The sequence below is a fragment of the Oncorhynchus masou genome, chromosome 28 (assembly GCF_036934945.1).
Source record: "Oncorhynchus masou masou isolate Uvic2021 chromosome 28, UVic_Omas_1.1, whole genome shotgun sequence".
Taxonomy (NCBI): domain Eukaryota; kingdom Metazoa; phylum Chordata; class Actinopteri; order Salmoniformes; family Salmonidae; genus Oncorhynchus; species Oncorhynchus masou.
Genome location: NC_088239.1, coordinates 72,349,149 through 72,366,838, shown reverse-complemented (window position 1 = coordinate 72,366,838; position 17,690 = coordinate 72,349,149). Strand labels below are relative to the sequence as shown.

At 49.6% G+C, this 17,690-nt stretch overlaps 1 protein-coding gene across 1 annotated transcript in view; it reads right to left on the bottom strand.

The window, feature by feature from the left end:
• Nucleotides 1-589: 589 nt before the first annotated feature.
• The window catches only part of LOC135518203 (metal transporter CNNM4), a 41,373-nt gene continuing 24,272 nt past the window's right edge, over nucleotides 590-17,690 (bottom strand). The window contains exons 5-7 of the mRNA XM_064943185.1: nucleotides 12,819-12,915; nucleotides 1,462-1,637; nucleotides 590-1,262 (exon numbers count right to left, since the gene is read on the bottom strand). Coding sequence (XP_064799257.1) covers nucleotides 603-1,262; nucleotides 1,462-1,637; nucleotides 12,819-12,915 — 933 coding nt within the window. The 3' untranslated portion in view covers nucleotides 590-602. The remainder of the gene's footprint in view (nucleotides 1,263-1,461; nucleotides 1,638-12,818; nucleotides 12,916-17,690) is intronic.

Here is a 17,690-nt window from a genome sequence, read left to right as displayed (position 1 = left end):
AGGATAGGGGACAGAGGAGAGATGGAGGATAGGGGACAGAGGAGAGACGGAGGATAGGGGACAGAGGGTGGGAGGATAGGGGACAGAGGGTGGGAGGGAAGATGGGGGACAGAGGAGGGAGGGAGGATAGGGGACAGGGGAGGGAGGGAGGATAGGGGACAGGGGAGGGAGGGAGGATAAGGGACAGAGGAGGGAGGGAGGATAGGGGACAGAGGAGGGAGGGAGGATAGGGGACAGAGGAGGGAGGGAGGATAGGGGACAGAGGAGGGAGGGAGGATAGGGGACAGGGGAGGGAGGATAGGGGACAGAGGAGGGAGGGAGGATAGGGGACAGGGGAGGATGGGAGGATAGGGGACAGGGGAGGATGGGAGGATAGGGGACAGGGGAGGGTGGGAGGATAGGGGACAGAGGAGGGAGGATAGTGGACAGAGGAGAGACGGAGGATAGGGGCCAGGAGGATTCCCATAATGCACCTTGCTCCTTAGAATCTTCCAGTGCTCTAGGAATAGTGTCAGTCAGAGCCAACAGAACTTGAGAACGAACGGAATAATGTGTGTGTATTTATTTTAACACATCTTAACAAACCCCCGCAGGGGTAGTTGTCAGATGGTGCTCTCGGTGTGTGCGTGACTGATGGTGTGCATGTGTGTGTGCGGGTGTTGGTGTGTGTGAGGGTGTTGTGTGTGTGTTTGTGGGTAGCTGGGTCTGCGTGTGCCACCCAGGCAGTTCTGTGGCCGCTCAGAGAGCAGAGAGGTCATCTCACCTGGCCCATTCTCCTCTCCTGGCCCATTCTCCCCCCCTGGCCCATTCTCCCCCCCTTGCCTTGCAGAAGGGGGGGATTTGTGGGGGAGAGAGGTGAGGGGATGAGGCAGGTGGGGGAGAGAGGATGAGGAGGAAGATGGAGGTGGGTGAGGGGTGCGTGCACCCGAGAAGGGGGAAGGGGTTGTCTTGGGCAGAGGTTTGCCTTTTATGGGAGGAGGGGTGGATTGGGGCAGGGACGGGCGGGGATTGACTTGGGTGGGGATGGTGGTTTGGGGTAAGGGGGTACGGTCGGTGGGAGGAGGGGTGGGCTGAGGGATGGCAAGGGGGTGTTTGAAGGGTGGGGTGGCCAAGGGGAGAGGGGTGCGGGGAAGGGCTGGGGTGGTGATGGGGGGCAGGGATGCGGAGGTGCTGTCCAGGTGGGGGTGGCTCCCCTCGGGTGACTGGGGGGTGCTGTCCAGCCTGGACGCCAGCAGACCATTCTGGTACTGGGAACGAGTGATCTGAGGTGAGGAGAAGAAAGCGACAGAGTGAGGAGGAGATAGAATAGAGAGACCAAGGCCCTGTTAAAAAACAAACCCTCACCCAAGCATGTGCGGCTACTAGACAGAATAGTGCTGTCAGCATGAAGGTGACTAAGATATATGTAGAGTTATAAGCAGGTTAAAAGTCAAGGTCAGGGGTTAAAGTTGAGAGTGTTACCTTGACATACTGCAGGTCAGTAAGAGCACGTACGTAGAAGTCTGGTGTGTACTGGCAGGTGGTGAGCTGCGTGTTGCTAGCGGTTACTGAGCTGCATTCTCCGGGAGCGCCACGCTCAGTGCAGCTCAGCGACGCCGAGCGGTTCAGACCACTACTGTGAGTAGGAGAACGGAACTCTGGGATACGGAGAGGGAGAGAGAACGGTGAGCTTGGGATAATACACCTATACACATTCACACAAGAACACACACATTCACTCACACCAACATGAATGCATGCACACACACATATTAGGTAAACACACATGCATGCCCGTGCACAGACAGAGGAGAACACAGAACAGAGGAGAAGAGAACAGGAGAGAGGAGAACAGGAGAGAGGAGAACAGAGTAGAGGGGAACAGAGGAGAGGGGAACAGAGGAGAGGGGAACAGAGGAGAGGGGAACAGAGGAGAGGGGAACAGAGGAGAGGGGAACAGAGGAGAGGGGAACAGAGGACAGGGGAACAGAGGAGAGGGGAACAGGGGAGAGGGGAACAGGGGAGAGGGGAACAGGGGAGAGGAGAACAGGGGAGAGGAGAACAGGGGAGAGGAGAACAGGGGAGAGGAGAACAGGGGAGAGGAGAACAGGGGAGAGGAGAACAGGGGAGAGGAGAACAGGGGAGAGGAGAACAGAAGAGAAGGGAACAGAAGAGAAGGGAACAGAAGAGAGGGGAACAGAAGAGAGGGGAACAGAAGAGAGGGGAACAGAAGAGAGGGGAACAGAAGAGAGGGGAACAGAAGAGAGGGGAACAGAAGAGAGGGGAACAGAAGAGAGGGGAACAGAAGAGAGGGGAACAGAAGAGAGGGGAACAGAGGAGAAGAGAACAGAGGAGGAGAAGAGAACAGAGGAGGAGAACAGAGGAAAGGAGAACAGAGCAGAGCATGATTGTACAGTAGAATTTCATGGCTCTGACAGCAGTAATTCAGACACAGATGAAGTCAGTGGACAGACAGCACACGCGCGCACACACGCACACGCACACACACACACACACAAAATACAGGCCTGAACAGCAACACACACACAGCAGCAGAGAGCAACAGGTATATGCAACACAAACATATGGAAACACAAAGACACAGGTTGGGTATGATTGACTGATGATTAGAGGAGGAAGTGGTTATATACGGATCGGGAGTGATGGGGACCAAATCAACAGCCAGGACCAAGGATGATGGCATCATGGCTACCAATCAACAACCAGGATTCTGTGGTGTTTGATCTTGAGTTTATGGCCCTGGGATCTGCCTGCCATGCAAACGAGGCTCTGATTGGCTTGGCGGGAGGCGGGAGGGGGAAGGGGTCTGGACATTATGAGTGTGTGTGTGTTGGTTTGGGGAGGTGGGGTGAAGGAGTGTGTAGCTCGTTCCTTCTAGGCACACTTCTGAAAACATTGGATAGGTAGTGAGGTCGAGCCCACCTTGTCTTTGGGTCAAACTGGCCTCGTATTGCCTGTACCCATCTACTCTTTTTAGATCTACACAAGTGCCTAGGGGAATGGTCTAGAGAACTATTAGTTATAGGAAGTAGGGAGGGTCAGAAGTAGAGCAGTGATCATAGAACTCTACATTCTATGCTAGTGACAGGATCAGGTAGTAGTGGCGCAAGGAAGAAGATGGTCTTTAACCACAGATCTAGGATCAGATTACCCAAAATGTAACCAGTAGGGCAATGAGAAAACATCTGAACCTAGACCAGTGGTTAAGGCAACTAGGTAGAAGGGGTCAGGGGTTAAAGGTCAGAGATGAGAGGGAGTGCCGTGGAGCAGTGGCTCCACCTAGAGCCCCATCCAGCAAGTTCCTTCCATCCTCCTTCCTTTTCCTCAATCTGTACTGTGTGGTCCAGCGAAATTGGTATCACTCATTCGAAGTACCTGACCCTGCTCCAATATCATGAAAATACTTCCAATCCCTACTGTTCTACCTTCCATACTTCCTCCCTACTGTCCAATCTTCCATAATTCCTCCCTACTGTTCTACCTTCCATACTTCCTCCCTACTGTCCAATCTTCCATAATTCCTCCCTACTGTCCTACCTTCCATACTTCCTCCCTACTGTCCTACCTTCCATACTTCCTCCCCACTGTCCTTCCTTCCATACTTCCTCCCTACTGTCCAATCTTCCATACTTCCTGCCTACTGTCCTACCTTCCATACTTCCTCCCTACTGTCCTACCTTCCATACTTCCTCCCTACTGTCCTACCTTCCATACTTCCTCCCTACTGTCCTACCTTCCATACTTCCTCCCTACTGTCCTACCTTCCATACTTCCTCCCTACTGTCCTACCTTCCATACACCCTTCCTACTGTCCTACCTTCCATACTTCCTCCCTACTGTCCTACCTTCCATACTTCCTCCCTACTGTCCTACCTTCCATACTTCCTCCCTACTGTCCTACCTTCCATAATTCCTCCCTACTGTTCTACCTTCCATACTTCCTCCCCACTGTCCTTCCTTCCATACTTCCTCCCCACTGTCCTTCCTTCCATACTTCCTCCCTACTGTCCAATCTTCCATACTTCCTCCCTACTGTCATTTCTTCCATACACCCTTCCTACTGTCCAACCTTCCATACACCCTTCCTACTGTCCTACCTTCCATACTTCCTCCCTACTGTCCTACCTTCCATACTTCCTCCCTACTGTCCTACCTTCCATACTTCCTCCCTACTGTCCTACCTTCCATACTTCCTCCCTACTGTCCTACCTTCCATACACCCTTCCTACTGTCCTACCTTCCATACTTCCTACCTTCCATACTTCCTCCCTACTGTCCTACCTTCCATACTTCCTCCCTACTGTCCTACCTTCCATACTTCCTCCCTACTGTCCTACCTTCCATACTTCCTCCCTACTGTCCTACCTTCCATACTTCCTCCCTACTGTCCTACCTTCCATACTTCCTCCCTACTGTCCTACCTTCCATACTTCCTCCCTACTGTCCTACCTTCCATACTTCCTCCCTACTGTGCCTACTTCCTCCCTACTGTCCTAACTTCCATACTTCCTCCCTACTTCCATACTTTCTCCCTACTGTCCTACCTTCCATACTTCCTCCTTACTGTCCCTACTTCCTCCCTCCTGTCCAACCTTCCATACTTCCTTCCTTCTGTCATTTCTTCCATATACCCTCCCTACTGTCCTACCTTCCATACTTCCTCCCTACTGCCCCACTTCCATACTTCCTTCCTACTGCCCCCACTTCCATACTTCCTTCCTACTGCCCCCACTTCCATACTTCCTCCCTACGGTCCAAACGTCCATACTTCCTTCCTACTGTCCTATCTTCCATATTTCCTCCCTACTGTCCTACCTTCCATACTTCCTCCCTACTGTAATACCTTCCACACTTCTTCCCTACTGTCCTACCTTCCATACTTCCTCCCTACTGTCATACCTTCCATACTTCCTCCCTACTGCCCCTACTTCCATACTTCCTTCCTACTGTCCTACCTTCCATACTTCCGTCCTACTGTCCTACCTTCCATACTTCCTCCCTACTGTCCTACCTTCCATACTTCCTCCCTACTGCCCCCACTTGCATACTTCCTCCCTTCTGTCCTACCTTCCATACTTCCTTCCTACTGTCATTTCTTCCATACTTCCTTTCTACTGTATGACCTTTAATACTTCATTCCTACTGTCCTACCTTCCATACTTCCTTCCTACTGTCCTATCTTCCATAATTCCGTCCTACTGTCCTACCTTCCATACTTCCTCCCTACTGTCCTACCTTCCATACTTCCTCCCTACTGCCCCCACTTGCATACTTCCTCCCTTCTGTCCTACCTTCCATACTTCCTTCCTACTGTCATTTCTTCCATACTTCCTTTCTACTGTATGACCTTTAATACTTCATTCCTACTATCCTACCTTCCATATTTCCTTCCTACTGTCCTACCTTCCATAATTCCGCCCTACTGTCCTACCTTCCATACTTCCTCCCTCATGTCCTCCCCTTCCATACTTCCTCCCTACTGTCCTACCTTCCATAGTTCCTCCCTACTGTCCTACCTTCCATACTTCCTCCCTACGGTCCAACCTTCCATACTTCCTTCCTACTGTCCAACCTTCCATATTTCCTCCCTACTGTCCTACCTTCCATACTTCCTCCCTACTGTAATACCTTCCACACTTCTTCCCTACTGTCCTACCTTCCATACTTCCTCCCTACTGTCATACCTTCCATACTTCCTCCCTAATGTCCTAACTTCCATACTTCCTCCCTACTGTCCTACCTTCCATACTTCCTCTCTACTGTCCTACCTTCCATACTTCCTCCCTACTGTCCTACCTTCCATACTTCCTCCCTACTGTCCCTACTTCCTCCCTCCTGTCTAACCTTCCATACTTCCTTCCTACTGTCATTTCTTCCATATACCCCCCCTACTGTCCTACCTCCCATAAGTCCTCCCTACAGTCCAACCTTCCATACTTCCTCCCTACTGTCCTACCTTCCATACTTCCTCACCACTGTCCTACCTTCCATACTTCCTCCCTACTGCCCAACTTCCATACTTCCTCACCACTGTCCTTCCTTCCATACTTCCTCCCTACTGTCCTTCCTTCCATACTTCCCCCCTTCTGTCCTACCTTCCATACTTCCTTCCTACTGTCATTTCTTCCATATTTCCTTTCTACTGTACGACCTTCCATACTTCCTTCATACTGTCCTACCTTCCATAATTCCTCCCTACTGTCCTACCTACTATACTTCCTCCCTACTGTCCTACCTACTATACTTCCTCCCTACTGTCCTACCTTCCATACACCCTTCCTACTGTCCTACCTTCCATACTTCCTCCCTACTGTCCTACCTTCCATATACCCTTCCTACTGTCCTACCTTCCATACTTCCTCCCTACTGCCCAACTTCCATACTTCCTCTCTACTGCCCAACTTCCATACTTCCCCCTTCTGTCCTACCTTCCATACTTCCTTCCTACTGTCCTACCTTCCATACTTCCTCACCACTGTCCTTCCTTCCATACTTCCTCACCACTGTCCTTCCTTCCATACTTCCTCCCTACTGTCCTACCTTCCATACTTCCTCCCTACTGTCCTACCTTCCATACTTCCTCCCTACTGTCCTACCTTCCATACTTCCTCCCTACTGTCCTACCTTCCATACTTCCTCACCACTGTCCTACCTTCCATACTTCCTCACCACTGTCCTTCCTTCCATACTTCCTCCCTACTGTCCTACCTTCCATATTACCTCACTACTGTCCTACCTTCCATACTTCCTCCCTACTGTCCTACCTTCCATATCTCCTCACTACTGTCCTACCTTCCATACTTCCTCTTCACTGTCCTACCTACTATACTTCCTCCCTACTGTCCAACCTTCCATAATTCCTCACCACTGTCATTTCTTCCACACTTCCTCCCTACTGTCCAACCTTCCATACTTCCTCACCACTGTCATTTCTTCCACACTTCCTCCTTACTGTCCTACCTTCCATACTTCCTCCCTACTGTCCTACCTTCCATACTTCCTCCCTACTGTCCAACTTCCATACTTCCTCCCTACTGTCCAACTTCCATACTTCCTCCCTACTGTCCAACTTCCATACTTCCTCCCTACTGTCCAACTTCCATACTTCCTCCCTACTGTCCAACTTCCATACTTCCTTCCTACTGCCCTACCTTCCATACTTCCTTCCTACTGCCCTACCTTCCATACTTCCTTCCTAACGTCCACATTACTGATCTAACATAAGGTTGGTGAAACCAGTACTGAGGAAAGTAGATAAGCTATTATTCCAAGGAAGAGACCAAGGAAGAAAGGAAAGATGCATAATATATAACTTGTAAACCCTAAACCTTATTGAAATAGGACCCGTCAACGGCACTGAACGGAGTAATGTTGTCCCAGGCTCCTCTGCTCTGTCCTGCTGACTGGGGACAAACACACTGATGTGACCTGATGTGGCACACGGTCTGTTAGCATCACATACTGTATAGGGGCTCAGCTGTCAGCATCCGCAATTACTGGGCAGCGTAAGAACTGCACCACATCACTCAGTCCCTCCTAGTGAGAGATGACTGCAGAGGACCGGCTCGGTCACCAAAGCATGAATAATTCAATACCACCCCACTCCACTGAGAGTGTAGTGGAGCGTAGATATGCGTTATGCTAAAATAGAGTTATTAACTAGCATTAGTGCCGCTGACTGTTATCTCGACCGGCTTTCAATGTTTAGCCAATTGTTTTATTTTTCAGCGTCCAGCCTGGTTTGTCCAGGCTACTGTGGGCCTGATTGGATTACTAAACCTTTGTAACTCCTGGTTTCCAGAGGGAATAAAACCAGCAGAGAAAGAATAGATCTTGGGAATTAAGAGTCGTTTGGGAGTTAAAATGTTTGTGTTTTACTCTCCTTAAAACAAAAAACAACAGGTAAAACAAACCATTAGTTTAACTGCCCCTGTATGTAAGGGATAGATATTCTAGTGGATCTCCACACTGTTTGTCTATCAGGTTGTACTTGCTGGAGCAGGGCTCTGAAGAAGAGGATGATGGGAGGGAAACTTAAATGTGATTTTGGCATATAAAGTGACCCCACCCCCCTCCCCCATGTTACCACCTCTTAGGCTGGTTGGTTCTTTACCTGGAAAGCGAGAGAACAGAGAGAATCTCTTAAGGGAGAGGCGTCGTGGAGGGGGGACGCCACTGAGGGGGAGAGAGGGGGAGTGACGGCTGAGAGAGGGGTGGGCAGAAGGGGGAGAGAGAGAGACGCTCTCCTTTACTCATCGGTAGGCAGTAACAGCACCAGTAACAGCACTGTAGGAGTTAAATCTGCCTCTCTCGGCCCGACTGACCTGAAGACACACAAACCTTTTTCCTTCACAGAGCACTTTGACATGATCACCTCTATACATCATATACATTTAGTGAACAATACATTAAGTCTCTGTCTAAAATGGCACCCTAATCCCTACTATAGTGCACTACTTTTGGCCACGGTTAGCCACATAGGCCTCTGGCCTAAATTAGTGCACTACATTGAGGATAGAGTGCAATATCTGCTTCGCCCTGAGTGACTCGTCATTTTCAAAGGTCAACGAAGGCCTGCTGTCAGATCGGAGGCAGACAGACCAATGGTAGGGGCTTAACTGAGTGACATCAGTCACTGATGTGAGTTGGACAGTTTGACATGTAGGCAGCAGTACACAGCATATAGCACATGCATACACATACAACAGAGACCACTATTACAGAGATATTAGACAGAGACAGATGGAGAGAGAGCAGAGAAAGTAAGACGGGGGAGAGAGAGAAGAGAAAGAGAGGAGAGAGAGCAGAGAAAGTAAGACGGGGGAGAGAGAGAAGAGAAAGAGGGGAGAGAGAGAAGAGCAGAGAAAGTAAGACGGGGGAGAGAGCAGAGAAAGTAAGACGGGGGAGAGAGAGAATAGAAAGAGGGGAGAGAGAGAAGAGAAAGAGAGGAGAGAGAGCAGAGAAAGTAAGACGGGGGAGAGAGCAGAGAAAGTAAGACGGGGGAGAGAGAGAAGAGAAAGAGGGGAGAGAGAGAAGAGAAAGAGAGGAGAGAGAGCAGAGAAAGTAAGACGGGGGAGAGAGCAGAGAAAGTAAGACGGGGGAGAGAGCAGAGAAAGTAAGACGGGGGAGAGAGAGAGAGAGAGCAGAGAAAGTAAGACGGGGGAGAGAGAGAGAGCAGAGAAAGTAAGACGGGGAGAGAGAGAGAGAGAGAGCAGAGAAAGTAAGACGGGGGAGAGAGAGAGAGAGAGCAGAGAAAGTAAGACGGGGGAGAGAGAGAGAGAGAGAGAGAGCAGAGAAAGTAAGACGGGGGAGAGAGAGAGAGAGAGAGAGAGAGCAGAGAAAGTAAGACGGGGAGAGAGAGAGAGAGAGAGAGAGAGAGCAGAGAAAGTAAGACGGGGGAGAGAGAGAGAGAGAGAGAGCAGAGCAGAAAAGTAAGACGGGGGAGAGAGAGAGAGCAGAGAAAGTAAGACGGGGGAGAGAGAGAGAGAGAGAGAGAGCAGAGAAAGTAAGACGGGGAGAGAGAGAGAGAGAGAGAGAGCAGAGAAAGTAAGACGGGGGAGAGAGAGAGAGAGAGAGCAGAGAAAGTAAGACGGGGGAGAGAGAGAGAGAGAGAGAGAGAGCAGAGAAAGTAAGACGGGGGAGAGAGAGAGAGAGAGAGAGAAGATAAAGTAAGACGGGGGAGAGAGAGAGAGAGCAGAGAAAGTAAGACGGGGGAGAGAGAGAGAGAGAGAGCAGAGAAAGTAAGACGGGGAGAGAGAGAGAGAGAGAGCAGAGAAAGTAAGACGGGGGAGAGAGAGAGAGAGAGCAGAGAAAGTAAGACGGGGGAGAGAGAGAGAGAGCAGAGAAAGTAAGACGGGGGAGAGCGAGAGAGAGCAGAGAAAGTAAGACAGGGGGAGCGAGAGAGAGCAGAGAAAGTAAGACGGGGGAGCGAGAGAGAGCAGAGAAAGTAAGAAGGGGGAGAGCGAGAGAGAGCAGAGAAAGTAAGACGGGGGAGAGCGAGAGAGAGCAGAGAAAGACGGGGGAGAGCGAGAGAGAGCAGAGAAAGACGGGGGAGAGAGAGAGCAGAGAAAGACGGGGGAGAGAGAGAGAGAGCAGAGAAAGACGGGGGAGAGAGAGAGAGCAGAGAAAGTAAGACGGGGGAGAGAGAGAGAGAGAGAGAGAGCAGAGAAAGTAAGACGGGGGAGAGAGAGAGAGAGAGCAGAAAAAGTAAGACGGGGGAGAGAGAGAGAGAGAGAGCAGAGAGAGAGAGAGAGCAGAGAAAGTAAGACGGGGGAGAGAGCAGAGAAAGTAAGACGGGGGAGAGAGAGAGAGCAGAGAAAGTAAGACGGGGGAGAGAGAGAGAGACCAGAGAAAGTAAGACGGGGGAGAGAGAGCAGAGAAAGTAAGACGGGGGAGAGAGCAGAGAAAGTAAGACGGGGGAGAGAGAGAGAGAGCAGAGAAAGTAAGACGGGGAGAGAGCAGAGAAAGGAAGACGGGAGAGAGTGAGAAAAGAGAAAGGAAGACGGGGGAGAGAGAGAGAAGAGAAAGGAAGACGGGGGAGAGAGAGAAGAGAAAGGAAGACGGGGGAGAGAGAGAAGAGAAAGACAGACAGAAGAGAGAGAGAGAAGAGAAAGACGGGGGAGAGAGAGAGAAGAGAAAGACAGACAGAAGAGAGAGAGAGAAGAGAAAGGAAGACGGGGGAGAGAGAGAAGAGAAAGGAAGACGGGGGAGAGAGAGAGAAGAGAAAGGAAGACGGGGGAGAGAGAGAAGAGAAAGGAAGACGGGGGAGAGAGAGAAGAGAAAGGAAGACGGGGGAGAGAGAGAGAGAGCAGAGAAAGTAAGACTGGGGAGAGAGAGAGAGAGAGCAGAGAAAGTAAGACGGGGGAGAGAGAGAGAGCAGAGAGAGAGAGAGAGCAGAGAAAGTAAGACGGGGGAGAGAGAGAGAGAGAGCAGAGAGAGAGAGAGAGAGCAGAGAAAGTAAGACGGGGGAGAGAGCAGAGAAAGTAAGACGGGGGAGAGAGAGAGCAGAGAAAGTAAGACGGGGGAGAGAGAGAGAGCAGAGAAAGTAAGACGGGGGAGAGAGAGAGAGAACAGAGAAAGTAAGACGGGGAGAGAGCAGAGAAAGAAAGACAGGAGAGAGTGAGAGAAGAGAAAGGAAGACGGGGGAGAGAGAGAAGAGAAAGGAAGACGGGGGAGAGAGAGAAGAGAAAGGAAGATGGGGGAGAGAGAAGAGAAAGGAAGACGGGAGAGAGAGAAGAGAAAGGAAGACAGGGGAGAGAGAGAAGAGAAAGGAAGACAGGGGAGAGAGAGAAGAGAAAGGAAGACAGGGGAGAGAGAGAAGAGAAAGGAAGACAGGGGAGAGAGAGAAGAGAAAGGAAGACAGGGGAGAGAGAGAAGAGAAAGGAAGACAGGGGAGAGAGAAGAGAAAGGAAGACAGGGGAGAGAGAGAAGAGAAAGGAAGACAGGGGAGAGAGAGAAGAGAAAGGAAGACAGGGGAGAGAGAGAAGAGAAAGGAAGACAGGGGAGAGAGAGAAGAGAAAGGAAGACAGGAGAGAGAGAGAAGAGAAAGACAGGAGAGAGAGAAGAGAACCCATTTGTCCTGTAACGGTAATATTTGGGTTTAACTTTAAAAGGCTTCCGACAAGCAGAACCTACTCTGCTAATGTCTGAATGTGTAGTGCCATCTACAGGACTAGTTACACGACTGACAGCATAGAAAGCCTAACTTAATTCCATTTTATGACTCTAAGTACACTGATTATATTGTCAAATCTTTAAGGGAGGCTGCTGGTCATACTGGTATCTGACCACTAGGTGGAAGCAGTGTTTATAAAAAGATCTGGTTTCCGAGATACATTTCTCCCCTATTTCAACAACTCCAGCTCATGTGGGACTAAACACTGCTCTCTGTATCAGGGATTGTGTGTCACACGTTAGGTTCCGATACTACCCATAGTTAGTATCACAGTTCCAGCCCTGTGGCAGCATCACCTTCCGGCCAACTAAGCCCACACACACACACACACACACCACCCTAGTCATAAACACCTTCCCCTCCTTCTTTAAGGGTGACAGTGGTGTGTGTTTCCTTCTACCTGTTTAATACATCATCTGTAGATCACATTTCTGTGTTCTGTTGGATCTCCTATTACACACACACCACAGGGGGCTGGTGGCAGAATGGACTCGTGGTGATGACTGGAGCAGGATCAGTGGTATGGGATCACATGGTTTCCAGGTGTTTGATGCCATTCCATTCGCACAGTTCTGGATATTATTACGAGCCGTCCTCCCCTCAGCAGCCTCCTGTGGGGCTGCATGTGAGCGTGTCATTGTGATCTTTTCCAACACACACGCCTCATTGTGAGCTTTGCCAACACACACGCCTCATTGTGAGCTTTGCCAACACACACGCCTCATTGTGAGCTTTGCCAACACACACGCCTCATTGTGAGCTTTGCCAACACACACGCCTCATTGTGAGCTTTGCCAACACACACACCTCATTGTGAGCTTTGCCAACACACACACCTCATTGTGAGCTGTGGACAGTGCTAGTAGCAGCACTATCTACTCTGGTGTGTGTGTTGGAGTTGAACATTTATGGATGTTGGTCAGGGAAGCTGGTGTTTCAGAAATAAAACATAACCCCACTAGAAAAACAGGAAAACTGTCTGACTGAACCAAGTTTATTGTTTGTGTTCCTGCCAGTGTGTATGACAGAGAAAGTTGGAGAGACTTTGTGTTTGTCTTTGACAGTTTGTATGTGTGCATTGCTTGTCTTTTGTCTGATCATACACCGTATACAGTACACTACGCGTGTGTGTGTGTGCCCTCACCCAGTGATGCTGTGCTCAGTGCCATGACTCCATAGTAGGAGAAGGGTCCTGTCTCAAACTTCATGTTCTCGTTTCCAGCCTCCACCTCCACTCGGCCCTGAGGAACACACAGTAACGCACACAGTAACGCACACAGTAACGCACACAGTAACGCACACAGTAACGCACACAGTAACGCACACAGTAACGTACACACACCCAGTGACCCAAATAAAGATAGGTACCCGCACACTGATGAGTACACCTGGAGTATGTGCAGTAAAACTTCAAGAGCATTCATCAGTGTGCCTGTACCTACCTTCATGTCATACACATGAACACACCCAAAGACATGCAGTGTCTACTGTTTCAGTGGTGTTGTGTGATCACTGATCGACCCACAAAGGCTGGAATCCGAACTCCATTGATATTCCATGCATGATTTACATTACATTTACATTTAAGTCATTTAGCAGACGCTCTTATCCAGAGTGACTTACGATTTACACGGTCAAGTTAAGCCTGAGCATCTGATTTCTGCCTGGGATTATGGATTTATGGGGTTATTATAACATGATAATTATAGATTTTTATTATTGTATTTCTACTGCTAGAGTGATGTCTGATCTATCTGCTACGTTTCTTTGAGAGAGCTCTCCTAACAGGGTAAAAGAAAACCCTGGCAATCTCATCAATATTATATCACAGTGCAGGTGTGCATGCTGAGGCTTCAGCGTCTCACACACCCACTCTGAGGGTTTAATGTCAACGTGCCCTAGCTCAACATAACCCACTCTGAGGGTTTAATGTCAACGTGCCCTAGCTCAACATAACCCACTCTGAGGGTTTAATGTCAACGTGCCCTGGCTCAACATAACCCATTCTGAGGGTTTAATGTCAACGTGCCCTGGCTCAACATAACCCATTCTGAGGGTTTAATGTCAACGTGCCCTGGCTCAACATAACCCACTGAGGGTTTAATGTCAACGTGCCCTGGCTCAACATAACCCATTCTGAGGGTTTAATGTCAACGTGCCCTGGCTCAACATAACCCATTCTGAGGGTTTAATGTCAACGTGCCCTGGCTCAACATAACCCACTCTGAGGGTTTAATGTCAACGTGCCCTGGCTCAACATAACCCACTCTGAGGGTTTAATGTCAACGTGCCCTGGCTCAACACATCCCACTCTGAGGGTTTAATGTCAACGCGCCCTGGCTCAACATAACCCACTAAGGGTTTAATGTCACCGTGCCCTGGCTAAACACATCCCACTGAGGGTTTAATGTCACCGTACCCTGGCTCTACACATCCCACTGAGGGTTTAATGTCACCGTGCCCTGGCTCAACACATCCCACCCAGGGTTTAATGTCACTGTGCCCTGGCTCAACACATCCCACTGAGGGTTTAATGTCAACGTGCCCTGGCTCAACACATCTCACTGAGGGTTTAATGTCAACGTGCCCTGGCTCATCACATCTCACTGAGGGTTTAATGTCAACGTGCCCTGGCTCATCACATCCCACTGAGGGTTTAATGTCAACGTCCCCTGGCTCAACACATCCCACTGAGGGTTTAATGTCAACGTGCCCTGGCTCATCACATCCCACTGAGCGTTTAATGTCAACGTGCCCTGGCTCATCACATCCCACTGAGGGTTTAATGTCAACGTGCCCTGGCTCATCACATCTCACTGAGGGTTTAATGTCAACGTGCCCTGGCTCAACACATCCCACTGAGGGTTTAATGTCAACGTGCCCTGGCTCAACACATCCCACTGAGGGTTTAATGTCAACGTGCCCTGGCTCATCACATCCCACTGAGGGTTTAATGTCAACGTGCCCTGGCTCATCACATCCCACTGAGGGTTTAATGTCAACGTGCCCTGGCTCAACACATCCCAGTGAGGGTTTAATGTCAACGTGCCCTGGCTCATCACATCCCACTGAGGGTTTAATGTCAACGTGCCCTGGCTCAACACATCCCACTGAGGGTTTAATGTCAACGTGCCCTGGCTCAACACATCTCACTGAGGGTTTAATGTCAACGTGCCCTGGCTCAACACATCTCACTGAGGGTTTAATGTCAACGTGCCCTGGCTCAACACATCCCAATCAGGGTTCATTTTGGCAGCTATTCCTTTTAGTCTTTAAATACCTTTTAGTCTTAGTCACATTTCAGTCATTTCATCCTTTATTAGTTTTAGTTATTATCAGTCGACTAAAACTCTGGACAATTTAGTCTAGTTTTAGTCAAAGACATTTTAGTCACAAAATCTGTGCATTTTTTTCTATTAAATAATGAATATAGGCCTCTAACCTCAACCTCTAACTTCCATCATGTTCACATTCAGAAGGTCTTGTCCACCGTGGCTTCGTATAAATTAGCTGGCAACATTGATATTGTGGCAGATTGTAACCAATTCCAGCTACAATTAACCACACAGGCTATAAAGCCTTGGCTACAGGTTAAACAATTAACAATTCAGATTTTCTTCCCATCATACCTGTTGAGGGGGGGGTAAGCATTTCAAAAAATCCCAGAAGTATTACTTTACTCCTAGTATAGCTATCATTTTCCCCATAGGAAAAAAAGAGAGGCAACACAGATGAATAACAGAACACATGGGAGAATAGAGCTGCTGGTGTGATGAAAGCAAACATATCCTCCACGACAGAAAGAGAGAGAGTAAACATTGTTTCTAGTTGAGGTTAGTTACAAGTGAAGGGTCCTGGCTTCGCATCAGTTCAAAGGATTGAGGAGTGACTGAAGTGACCTCCTGGGAGGTGTGCAGGAGAGCCAGGCAGAACAGTGACCTCCTGGGAGCTGTGCAGGAGAGCCAGGCAGAACAGCTCAATCAGACCGCGCAACTAAAACAAGTCAATTCTGCCAACGAGAGGATTGCATGAAATGAAAAGGGAGCTTCATGTCAAATTAACTGTCTATTAGTCTCATATGGTATTCTCCCCTCGTCACATTTTCATTGACGAAAATGAAAAGTCATTTGTAATGGGTATCATATTTTCCAAGGGCATCTCATCTTGTTTTTGTCTGGAAAAATAGGTTGTACAGTGATCCCAATGACCTCCTGGAGATGACCCCCCCACACACACCTTCCTGAATGGTGGTAGCAGAGCAGCTGTGCTCATGTTGCTGTCAGTGGAGCTGTAGTGTCACCTTGTGTGTCAACAACAGAGTATCACACACACAGGGGAATGGGTTCTGAGGGCAAAGCCTAGGTAAGTCTGTGTTGATGTATTGTCTGAGTGGATTGTGGTGGCTATGGTATGTACACTTGTAGCGCTTTGACCTTGCTCAGAAAAGAGATCCAAGCGTCATGAAGTGACTGATGGGAAAACCAAGAGTCGTTTAAGACTCATCGCCCTGATCTCTGCCCCAGGGTGATCTGGGTAATCGTCCCAGCGAAACAGCAGGCAGTAGGGGGGAGGGTGTGAGGGGGATTTGTAACCTTTGCCTGACTGCCACTAAGGGAGAAGTAATCCTGCCTGTGATTTAGTGATGTGCTCTGTGGGGCAGTGTGTATGTGTCTGTGGGCTTGGCGTACACGGAAGGCTTTATGGGTCTGCACTCAGAGTGGACTAATGTGTCTGTCTGCCTGATGTAGCACAGTGCCAACTTAATGAGAATGACACTAAAGTGACTGTGTGTAGCTGTGAGCCTCTCCCTCTTTCTCTGCGTGTAGCTGTGAGCCTCTCCCTCTTTCTCTGCGTGTAGCGGTGAGCCTCTCCCTCTTTCTCTACGTGTAGCGGTGAGCCTCTCCCTCTTTCTCTGTGTGTAGCGGTGAGCCTCTCCCTCTTTCTCTGTGTGTAGCAGTGAGCCTCTCCCTCTTTCTGTGTGTAAAGATGAGCCTCTCCCTCTTTCTCTGTGTAGCTGTGATCCTCCCCCTCTTTCTCTGTGTGTATCTGTGAGCCTCTCCCTCTTTCTCTGTGTGTATCTGTGAGCCTCTCCCTCTTTCTCTGTGTGTAGCAGTGAGCCTCTCCCTCTTTCTGTGTGTAAAGATGAGCCTCTCCCTCTTTCTCTGTGTAGCTGTGATCCTCTCCCTCTTTCTCTGTGTGTATCTGTGATCCTCTCCCTCTTTCTCTGTGTGTATCTGTGAGCCTCTCCCTCTTTCTCTGCGTGTAGCTGTGAGCCTCTCCCTCTTTCTCTGTGTGTAGCAGTGAGCCTCTCCCTCTTTCTGTGTGTAAAGATGAGCCTCTCCCTCTTTCTCTGTGTAGCTGTGATCCTCTCCCTCTTTCTCTGTGTGTATCTGTGATCCTCTCCCTCTTTCTCTGTGTGTATCTGTGAGCCTCTCCCTCTTTCTCTGCGTGTAGCTGTGAGCCTCTCCCTCTTTCTCTGTGTGTAGCAGTGAGCCTCTCCCTCTTTCTGTGTGTAAAGATGAGCCTCTCCCTCTTTCTCTGTGTAGCTGTGATCCTCTCCCTCTTTCTCTGTGTGTATCTGTGAGCCTCTCCCTCTCTCGCTCTGTGTGTGTCAGTGTCTCTCTCTCTGTGTGTGTGTCAGTGTGAGCGTCTCTCTCTCGCTCTCTCTGTGTGTCAGTGTGAGAGTCTCTCTCTCTCTCTGTGTGTCAATGTGAGCGTCTCCCCCTCTGTGTGTCAGTGTAAGCATCTCCCCCTCTCTCTCTGTGTGTCAGTGTGAGCGTCTCCCCCTCTCTCTCTGTGTGTCAGTGTAAGCATCTCCCCCTCTCTCTCTGTGTGTCAGTGTGAGCGTCTCCCCCTCTCTCTCTGTGTGTCAGTGTGAGCGTCTCTCTCTCTCTCTTTGTGTCAGTGTGAGCGTCTACCCCTCTCTCTCTGTGTGTCAGTGTAAGCATCTCCCCCTCTCTCTCTGTGTGTCAGTGTAAGCATCTCCCCCTCTCTCTCTGTGTGTCAGTGTAAGCAT